General features: G+C 47.5%; 1 protein-coding gene across 6 annotated transcripts in view; it reads right to left on the bottom strand.

Moving 5' to 3' along the window:
- GPM6B (glycoprotein M6B) overlaps nt 1-10,766 on the bottom strand; it is a 161,029-nt gene that overhangs the window by 4,112 nt on the left and 146,151 nt on the right. For all 6 annotated transcript variants that reach the window (XM_061408156.1, XM_061408157.1, XM_061408154.1 and 3 more), the window contains 5 exons: nt 7,187-7,373; nt 5,379-5,535; nt 4,145-4,316; nt 1,448-1,521; nt 523-588 (listed from right to left, as the gene is read on the bottom strand). In XM_061408156.1, the coding sequence (XP_061264140.1) occupies nt 523-588; nt 1,448-1,521; nt 4,145-4,316; nt 5,379-5,535; nt 7,187-7,373 (656 nt within the window). The remainder of the gene's footprint in view (nt 1-522; nt 589-1,447; nt 1,522-4,144; nt 4,317-5,378; nt 5,536-7,186; nt 7,374-10,766) is intronic.

The following is a 10,766-nucleotide window of genomic DNA, read 5'->3' as shown; positions in this document are numbered from 1 at the left end:
ACAGAATGCAGAAAAGCTGACATGCCCAAGGCAACTGTGGCAGCCTTGGCAGCTATGGCAAGCTGTAGACAAGCGTCTTTTTCATCATGTGCCCTGGTTTTTGCATTTTTGTGACCTCACTCTTTCTGTGGTCCCTCATGAGAGTGCTAAAGGGCCGTCTAGTGTTCCTAAGCGCAGGGAAACTGCAGGGGGCCTGACAGAGAAAATACATGTGTTCAGCAAGCTCCGGTCAGGACGGGGCACACTGCTGCCGGCCTTGGGTACACTGTTCATAAATTAGCACTATATCCCACAAGTTATACCCCACAAGATGCCTTTAAACAGAGGCAAAAGGATTCTTCCCACCGAATCTGAATCTCATCACCTACCATGAATGCCAAGACCAGCACCTCGTCCTTCCTGCAGGCTAGACACGGGGTACGTTTACATAGGGGCACCTGAACCAAGGCAGAGTCCCAGGTGTGTTGGCTGGAAGGGAAATCTGTTAGGATGGTGCCTGCAGGGAAGGGGGCCAGCACTCACCAGGGCAATGACGGTGGCGCCAGCTCCAGCACAGGCCACGATGAACAGGTGATAGGACATGTAGAACTAGGAGAGAACCGGGCACCAAGGTGAGCATTCTGTGGGGGAATGATGGCCGCCTCTATTCTGGGCACGCTCCCTTTTCCTCTGTAGGGCTGATTTCTGAAGGCCGGGCACATGCTGGGCTTACCTGGGGAGCTTTCAGAACTTGGCAAGAGGCTGCACCTCAGGCCAATTACATGGGAGCAGCTGGGGCTGCTCCCCACGAACAGGGTATTATCCTGCTCCTGCATGCCTGCCACCTGCGGCCCGGATCGTGGATGTACACACCCAGCAGCCAGGTAGCGGGCCCTGATTATTGCGGTTGTTCCTTCCTAAACCATGTCAGGATCGTCTTAAATGCAAGCTCCCACCAGTGCATTTGAGAATCTGCTTTTATATACAGTTGTAAGCCAATGCCTGAAGACTGTTCTAGGGCAGAGAGATTTTTCAACCATAGTGTGTCAGGATTTACTGCCAAGTAAGGATGAACAAGCAATAGCAGCAACTCAGTCTTTAAACAAAAGACTAAGTTGCCAATGTATAAAAATTCAGTTGTATACAAATTAAGGGCAATCCTCTATGTGAAAATTTACATTGGTCCGATGACAAATGTTCTACTTTGAAAAACAATCTGAAGATGAAAGAGAAGAATCGAGATATATTCAGACTGGGCAGGATTGGGATCACTCTCCAAATATCCCTAAAAGAGAAAGCTGTCTGGTGGCGCAGGACCGTCACTCTGGATTCAGCCATGGACAGGGCCATTGTCTAGGTGGAAAATGGTGGCTCAGAGCCCTCGTGGACTTTCTCCCTAGGAGCACCCTCTGCCTCAGCCTGAAGTGCCCAGTGGTCATCTAGGACCAGCTGAGGGGCCGGGGCCTACCTCGTTGGTGTTGCAGATGTTTTCCAGGGCCGAGCCACATATTCTTCCTGGGAAAGCATTCCAAGGGATGATTCCTAGAAGTGAATCCCAGCAGAAGGTTAGTGATTAGCACAAATGCCAGCACCCCTGCTTGTACTGGGCCCCTCCACTTTCAGAGGCAATTACAACACAATCACGTGCTGTGCTCTTCATCAACAATTGATGTATCTGCCCTCTGCAGAAGAAACTTTCTGGAATAATAAAAAGTCCTATTTGGACAACAGGGCAAGAACAAAGGCAACTAGTCCATGAGATAATTGGACAAATTATGCTTTGGTTAGCTGAGCTGATATTCATGAACTCGAGTTCAACAGCTGCAGGACAACCCCCACCCCTGCCCTTATAAGGCATTTCCTCCTCCTCAAGCCAAACACATCTCGCCCTGAACGTCATGGTCTGTGGCCTTGCTCCTCAAGCTCTTTCACCATGGTTGGCCCTGACTCCGTTCTGAAAGGGAGAGGCTATGCTCAGAAAGGTTCATGGCAATTTGACAGAGGAATTTGTTTATATTCTGTAATCTGCACTTCCATTTGGTATGTCTTTGCTTTTCTGTTCCTTTTTGTTGTGTTTTACAAGTATCTCAGAACTACTTTGGATTGAAAGTCCAATTGGAAGCTTGGAAAATCACTGCACTTCCCCACAGAGCGAGGCCAGCTCAGCCTGTGGTGTCCTTGCTGTATCCAACTCCCCTCTGTGGTCACCTCGTCCACATGGCGGCTGCTGCTTTTTCTGTCATCAATGCCTCTATGTGCCCTTAAATATGAAACACACCTCAAGTTCTCTTGTCTCCCAGGAGGTCAGAAAGGAAAATACTTAAAAACTATTCCTTCTACCTTTGTTATGGACCAGTAGTAAGTCTTTGTTTCAGGAGAATGGGAAATGAATGGGAAATGATGAAACCACTGATTTCAAGGACAGAAGATTTTTAAAAATGATTACTGATGACCAGAGATTTGTAGTGAATGCTGAAGAGTAGGGAAATGATACATGCACCTAGATATTCATTTACAAATATTTAAAAAATCAACTTGAGTCTCTGTTTTCCATCTATTCTAAAGAACAGTGTAGTTGAACCTTTGGCTCTATGAGAAGAGCTCAGTGCAAGGGGCATTTTAGGTTAAGTTTTGTATTATGGTTCAAGGTAAGATGCTGAGGATAAGCCAGACAGGAAGAAAGCTCTTCTAGAAAAGCTCTGAAAGAACAATTATTTCCTCTTCAATTCTAATGGAAAACTTTTTCCCCCTAGTTGATCCTGCCAAGAACAGGATTTCCACCATTCTGGGCAGAAGTACTACTGAAACTGCCTTTTCTCATTCAGGAGGGATGTCTGGTTTGCAGTGATGGACAGGAGGTGCCATGGCCCTTTCTGTGGCCTCTCAACATAAACTGAACTTAGGTAAAGTGCCCACTCAGAAAAATATGTTTGAATAGGTATCCAGCGCTCGGCTTTGTTAGAGTCCCTTTGGATGACTTTAAAATATGCCTGGATTTTATGTTGTCATTGAGTCTCTAGAGCCGCATGTCCTCTCCTGAATCTTCAAAGTCTCCACTCATATCCTGAGTCTCCAGAATCTCATCTCCTGAGTGTCCAGAGTCTTGTTTACAGTCTCCTCTCAAGACTAGCCTAGGTCTTATCTCCTGTCCTAAGTCTTATCTCCGGAGTCTCCTGAGTCTTCAGGGTCTAACCTCCAGAGTCTCATCTCCTAAGTCTCCTCTCCCGAGTCTCCTTTCTTGATCTCCTGAGACACCAGGGTCTCATCTCCTGAGTCTTGTCTGCTAAGCCTAAGGCTCGTCTGCTCTGCCGAGTATCCTAGGTGTCCTTTCCTGAGGGTGCTATCCCGAGTCGATAGTGTATCCTGTCCAGGGTCTTCTCTCCTGAGTCTCATTCGCTGAGTCTCCAGAGTCTCATCTCCTGAGTCTCCAGGGTCTTTCTCCTGACTCTCCTGTCCAGGATCTCATCTCCTGTGGCTATAGATCTCCTCTCCTGAGTCTCCTGTGTCTCTGCTCATGAGTAGCCTAAATCTCCTCTCATGAGTCTCCTCTTCACAGTCTCCTGTCCTGAGACCCTGGGCTCTCATGTCCTGAATCACTCGGGTCTCATCTCCTGAGTCTCCTAACTCTCATCTCCTCTCAGTCTCCTCTCCTGAGTCTGCTCTCCAGGATCTCATCTCCTGAGTCTCTAGTGTCTCTTCTCCTAAGACTCCAAGGTCTTGTCTCCTGAGTCTCCTGACTCTGCTCCTGAGTCTGCTATCCAGGGTCTCGTCTCCAGAGTCTCATCTCCTGAGTCTCCACTGTGTTGTCTCCCGAGTCTCCTAACTGTCCTGTCCTGAGTAGCCTAAGTCTCATCTCATCTCCTTAGTCTCCTAAGTCTCCTCTCCTGAGTCTACTGTCCAGTGTCTCATCTCCTGAGTCTCCTATCCAGATCTCCAAAGTCTCCAGTCTTGGGTCTCGTCTCCCAAGTCTCCCAAGTTCCTCTCCTGAGTCTCTAGGGTCTCATCCCCTGATCTCCAGAGTCTCGTTTCTTCAGTCTTCTCTGCTTTCTTCTGCTCTTCTCCATCCTAATGATTATTAGAATTATTATTATTATGACCCTATAATAATTTAGACCTGCATATGCACATAGAACACAAACAGATTATGGGACTGTGCAGGAAGTACCGTATTGCCGGATGTCCACACAGATCTGCTCCACTCCTGCTGTCCCGTTGGTTTGGGGGGACTTGATGACTTCACAGGTGGACCATATGTTGTAGAACATAAACACTGGCACTGCCGAGAAACCAAACACACCCAGCCAGGCCACTCCCAACACATAGGTGAGGAAGACGAACTAGGACAAGAAGGAGAAAGAATCTTCACCAACCAGTGTAATCCCTGGGAGGAAGAATAATATATTTCTCCTAATACTGAACTTGCTGGATGCAGTCACTGGACCATAGCAGATACAAGGGAAGTTTTGGAACTTTGCAGTTCCCTATTTAGTAAGGACGTGAGTGGCCAAGGCAGGCTGTCCCTTGTCCAAGGTCACTGAGCTAGCTGGGGCAGGGCCTCCTTCAGCCGTGCCTTGTAAATATCAGTTCCACACTTACCAAGGTGTGTGGATGCTCTCACAGGCCACTGCATCAGAACTCTGTTCCAAATTGCCTTTATTCTACATAATAGATGGGCTGTAGAACAGCCACCACTACAGGAAGCTCTTTGTGGAAAAGAACCTGGGTAGTTCATGATCCTGTGAAATTACTAAAAAGCATTAGATGCGCCTTTACTACATTTACAATAGCCATGAACACAAGCTTAGTGCACAGTAAACCTGCTCAAATGCTCATTTCCCTCTAGTCTTGCTTGGTTTTACACCTTTAAGAGTCCTCACCTCAGGACAGCAGAGAGCTCATTTGGTGTCCTCAGCCCTGCAGCCTGTGTGTTTATCTTCCTCCTTCCATGACTTTCTGCCTCCATGTGAGTGCATCTCTCTCAACTCCCCAGCTGTTTTCTTCACATCCGACAAGTTTTCAAATGCCAGACCCACACATCCAGCTGCTTGGCATAGGCCATTATAAACCCCACTTCAACAACCCCCCCAACTCCAACTCCAAAAATGCCTCCTTCCCACCTCTCCCTCCACCCCTGAATCTCCTTTTGTGATAGAGCACTCTCTGCCCCTTTCTCTTACCGAGCCCCTTTTAAGCTCTGTCCTCTGCTAGGCCAGAGGTCAGCAAACACTGTCCGTGAAAGGCCAGAGAAGGAACTGGTCAGGTTCCACTGGGTCACAGACACGCCTCAGCTTTGCTGAGTGAATGCAGTCACAGACCACATGTCAGCAAAGGGGAGCGGGTGCCAAAAACCATACCAGACAGAAAAAACTTGAATTTCGTATCATTTCATGCATACTCACCATCCCACTGATGCACCGGCCACAGGCGGTGGTTTTAAACTCCCCGTGCAGTTCTTTCACTGCACTCGTGGTGTAGAAGCCTTCTGCCAGCAGAATGATCCCATACAAGAAGAAAAAGGATGCAATTCCGTAGATGACATACTGCATCAGCTGAATTCTGTGAAAAGAAGATCCCAAGTGGTTACATTTGCGGCCTGATTTTGGCCTCTGGAGGGAGGCTGTGAGGGTAGGTGACACCCTGTGACAGCCGACCCACTGATGGCTTCGGTGGGGGTGCTGCAGACAGGCACCCCTGCCCAGACCACAGCAACCTGGACCCTTCTTCCAAGGGGTGGGCAACTTCCCAGATGAGGGAGATGTTTCCTTTGGGCGGGGCCCCAATGGACTTACTAGATGATACTCCTTTGCATGTAAGTAAATGCAGAGATTGATGAGTTACAGCCACTCATCCAGGACACACATACAGCCAGCATTTCAACTTGGGTCCAGTGGATGGTCTGTTCCTTCCACCACATCAGAATGTCTCCCAACCAGGCTTTGTGATTAATGGTTTTCTGCTAAAACCCCTAAGTAAGCATTCATGGCCTCTCTATGGAGTAACTCGGGCAAACACTTTCTGCGCAAGACACTGTCATAACACAAGTGATAATGTATCAAGCAGGTTTAAGATACAAAAAGTTAATTCACATCTAATTTTGTCCTATGAAACCCCACAGAAATGCAGATGACAACCTTTGGCTGCCCAGTGGAACCAGCTGGTAAGAGACTACAGGTACCTGGGTCCTATCCCCAGAGATTATGACTCAGCCTGGGGTGAAACACAGACCTTTGGATTTTTTAAAAAAACATTCTTCCAACTTTGAGAGCCATTTACCAACATCACCAGCTAATTAAACTACCATGCTTTCCTGAGGCTCAGTCATGGTAAATATTTCTTGGTCTTTTTTTGTACCCAGTTTGCACTCATTGAATCCCTTGTCCTGCTTGATCCTCCTCATGGCCTCCCCCACTGCTGATTTCTTTGAATCATTTCACAGATAAAAAAATTTCCAAGGACTCTTCCAACATGCTTCCCTTATTATTTCATAAAAATTCATTCCTGCCTTTTTCAAAGGGCTGGTAGAAAAGTATCTCCCAATCACAAGGCACCTAAAGACTGTCAAACTTTGGGAGTAAGGAAGGAAAAAGCAAACAGTGAGGGGCAGGGGAAGACACGCGAAGATAATCATCAATACACTGCTGCCAGGCAGGCACGCTTATGAGAATCCATGCATGGGAGTTGGACACTCAAGAGGATTCTAGGACAGCAGGGCTGAGGCCATACCCCTAAAACTTCCCCTTTTCTGAACTGGAGGATCCCTGGGGATTTTTCCTCTGCTTGAAGAATGAACATCCAGGTCCTGCTCCTGTAGACTTCGGGTGGGGCTAAGTCCTTGACAGGCTCCTACCAGGCCAGGGCTGGCCATTTTCTCTGACAGCACCGGAGGGCATCTGTTACTTGGGGACTGTGGTAACCCTTGGTGAGAGGATGGGCAGTGTTGCCACCATCCCCCTTGGCCACCCGTGCCTTGTGTCTTATGTGTGCACCGTCCCATTCCCCAGGCGCAGTCCTATCCCAGGTCCCCAACACCCACTGCACTCCTGGCCCTTTCTTTTCCCTTCTTTCCTGGCCCTTTTCCTGTCTGCCCCTGGGGAGCGTGAATGAAAGGCATCCATTTTCTCCCAGGGGTGCCCACAGCAGTATTTCTGCAACCCTCCTGGGGTGGTGGCACTTTAAATGCACTTCTAAAAGGAAGGAGGCAACTTACACTTCACTCAGCAGGGCATGGTCGCTGGTGTTGGTGGAGAAGTGCTGCTCCAGGATCGCCACGGTGCCTGCCAGAGCCACATGCCCACAGCCGCAGAACAGGGCGACACCCGAGAAGCAGAGGATGGTGGCCACCAGGGAGGCGTAGGGGACTCCGCCCAGACACTTGATGCAGCATTCAAAGCAGCCTGGACCCAGGGGGGAGAAAACATGGCTGGTAAGGGTAAAACGCCTACGACTTCATGAAGACCGCGCATTAACAGAGAAGGTCGACTCTTCCCTCTGCCCCGCGTGCTCTTTGGGTAACAGCTCAGCATCGCAGAGGCTAAGAGGAGCTGCCCTCATCTGCTTCTGTGGGTGAGGACCTGGGGGCTTCAATGGGAAATGAAGCTTAATTTGCTCGGGGTGTGTGGCAGAGCAGCTAAGTGACAAATGGTTATGGAGTAAGGCACAACTCTACCGCTTCCTGATTGACCCAGGGTTGAGGTTAGGGGACCCCTGCTCAAGTGACAATGAGAAGCAGTCACCCCACTAACAATGTCAGAAGAACTGCAGTGAGGCTGCCGTTCTATGAAGACAAGTGACCGTCAAGTTCCCCCCAGCCTCACCCTTATGGGGTTTCAGGTAGCTATTTCTCTATTTTCGCAGCAGCCAATGGCTTTCCCCAGCCTCTGACCTCCTGGGCAACCAGAAGAGTCAAATACAGTAATTACACTATTGCTGTGATCAGAAAAATATCAAGGGAATCAGTCTGGAAAGGGGTTGGGCATATGGGTCCCTAGAAGTACCAAGCCACCCAGATCTACTCAAATGGGCCCACTCAGGTTTCATTCATGTCAATACCAGAAATCAGCTCAGCTTTTAAATAAAAATGTTCCCCCAGAGCCAGGCAGCACAAGCAATTTAATCATACTCATCCCCCGAACCCACCTCCTCAGCTTCCACCTGCCCCCGCCCAATGCACATGTTGAGAGCAAGAACCCAGAACCGGTGGGTGACGTTTAAGTACTTGAAGAGGGAAAAGGAACAGGGTTGGGGTGGGAGGGGACAAAATGAGCACCCATGAAGTGAAATGAAGGAGAGAGCCACAGTTCACTCTTCATTCTTGAGAGAAATTAAACTCATTCATTTTTCAAATCAACTTTGACTTGAGATGTCCATAAAGACCTCCCCAGGGACTAAGTCAGGTGACATTTTCAGTTTGGAGACATTTTATGTTTCAGTGGAGCACTGCAGGCCTCAGGGTAATGTCGGTCCCTCTCCTGACCTCGCGTCCCTGTTTATACTATCCAGACCCTTAACTAAATGGCTTGTCAGGGAAATCGAACTCTGAATGCATTATGATGTTTAACAGCAATCAAGAGCAGTTCATGACTTCAGGGCAAGCACATTAAGGTGGCTAAATTTCTTTCCCCCAAACGGCCTTTACAGTAGATAGGGAATGACTACCCAGCATGAAACACTGGAGCTAGGCCTTTCCATTTTGATGATCATTCCATGCTAAACTAGCATTTGCTTAAACCTACCCTAGGAGATAACCCCATATATCTCTCTTCAGTTCACTGGAAAGTAAAAATGCCAGGCCCTCATAAGAAAGTGTTCTTCCTTTCATTTCAAAAGATGACCAGCTGTTTTCAAGAAGACCAACCTCCCTGAAATGGATTGATGAAACCACCCAAAATGGGACCCAGTACACAATACAGTTCAAGTCCACTAGCAAGTCGCTACCTTAAAGAGATTCGGACATGTGAGATTTGTGAACACAGATGATGGAGGTCAATCTCATTTTGTCCCGTGACTTCCTAGCAGGGTGAAGTGAGGTAAGAGGAACACAACTAAAAGTCCAAATTCTCCAGGCTCCCAAACCAACAGCAACTAAAATTCTTGGCCTTGATATGTGTGTTGCATCAAACAAGAGAGAAAATAGACCTCTTTTTTCTTGTGTTGTATCATCCCCACTTCTCCCATTCTCAGGCTCCACGATGAAGTTAGGCACAAGATGAATGCCTGCTTCCATAGCTAATGAAGTTATCTCTGGTCCTTATTGGATAGAGATGTGTGGCCTTGAGACTGTGTTGGCCAAGATGGTGGCCACTGGGCATATGTGGCTGTTTAAATTACTCAAAATCAAAACTTCAGCTCTTCCTTTGTAGAAAGTCACATTTTACGTGCTCAAGAGCCACATGGGCTTTTGGCTATCATCTTGGACAGAACAGATACAGGAGATTCTCTCACTGGAGAACACTGCTATTGTGGAAGATCAATTTTGACCTGCCACATACTCTCTTGTGACATGAGCTAGGTTCTGAGTTTTACTTTGGATTTCATTCATTCGGTCCTTTTTGAAGATCTAGAGGGTGATAAGCACTGTTGTTGGCACTGGGAATACAAACATAAAATAAGACGCATTCCTTGCCTTCAAGGAGATCAGTTAGATGAGTAACAATTTCTATGGCACACTGTGATGACTACCAAGACAGAGGCTGCTGGAGGGCCAGTGGATGGTCAGGTGGAGGAGAGAGAGACAGAAGGACAGGAGGAAATATAATTCAAATTGGAGAGGGATCCTGAAAGGCTTTCTACAGTAAAACCTAGGATGCCAAATATGTGAACAGCTGACATGGGGACACTGATAAAATTTGAAGAAATCTGCATATTACTGGTGTACATTATCTTACTAAGCCTACATCCTTTCTCATCATTTGGGGTTATGGTTAGGTGTTATAGTGCAGTGCACTCACCCTGTAACAAGAGAACTCAACCTTCCAAATCCATGGTTGCAACTTCAAAACAATCTTTCCTCCACATGGGCTAGAGCTGTCTGCTGCTTTCAAAGGAAATGCCACAGCTGTTCCGTGGCTCAAAACAGACGAGGGGGGATCAGAAGAATGATGCTCTTCAGTCCCCAATTCACCACTAGATCAAGGCTAACATTTTCCTCCAATTTGTCTTTCTCATGGACTAGTTCTAGAACAGCAGGGAAAACCAGAGACTCAAGACTTCCGGGATCACTTCAATGAAGCATACTCTCTCAGCAGAAGCCAATGCTCTTAGGTTTTTGGTGGGTTTTATTTATGAACATAGAGCTCTGGCTCCTGTAGAAGTCTCCATATTGGTCAGGGCTGTTGCATGTGCACACCTAAAACTCTTATGGACCCCCCTGGCCACCAGGAGCCAGAGCCTGTGAAATACATCCTGGGAAAAAATCACAGGAAATAAGAGAACTGGATACAGAGCTTATTCTAACATGGTTGGCCAGTTACCCACAAGGCTAAAAACGCATTTCTGGTGGATATCCAACCAGCTGTGGATGGATTGCTCCCCACTGTATATTTTCTGTCAGTCTAGAAGCCATCTCTCCTTACACTGTGTAACATATCTTTGAACACTGGGTAATTTGGTCATATGCCACACGCTTATCCCAGAGGAACCAAGAGTGCTGCAAAAAGCTGGCAAGAAAAAGCCAAATATGTTTCTAAAATATGATATCAATACTGTTAGTGTCCTCACATTAAGAGCATTTCTGACCTATGGGTATGAGTGTGGCAGAGGTAGGGGGTGGAGGCCATGGTGACACTGTG

This window comes from Bos javanicus, chromosome X (genome assembly GCF_032452875.1).
Source record: "Bos javanicus breed banteng chromosome X, ARS-OSU_banteng_1.0, whole genome shotgun sequence".
In the NCBI taxonomy this organism is placed as follows: domain Eukaryota; kingdom Metazoa; phylum Chordata; class Mammalia; order Artiodactyla; family Bovidae; genus Bos; species Bos javanicus.
The sequence above is the reverse complement of the archived record's forward strand: the minus strand, read 5'-3'. Positions and strand labels throughout refer to the sequence as shown.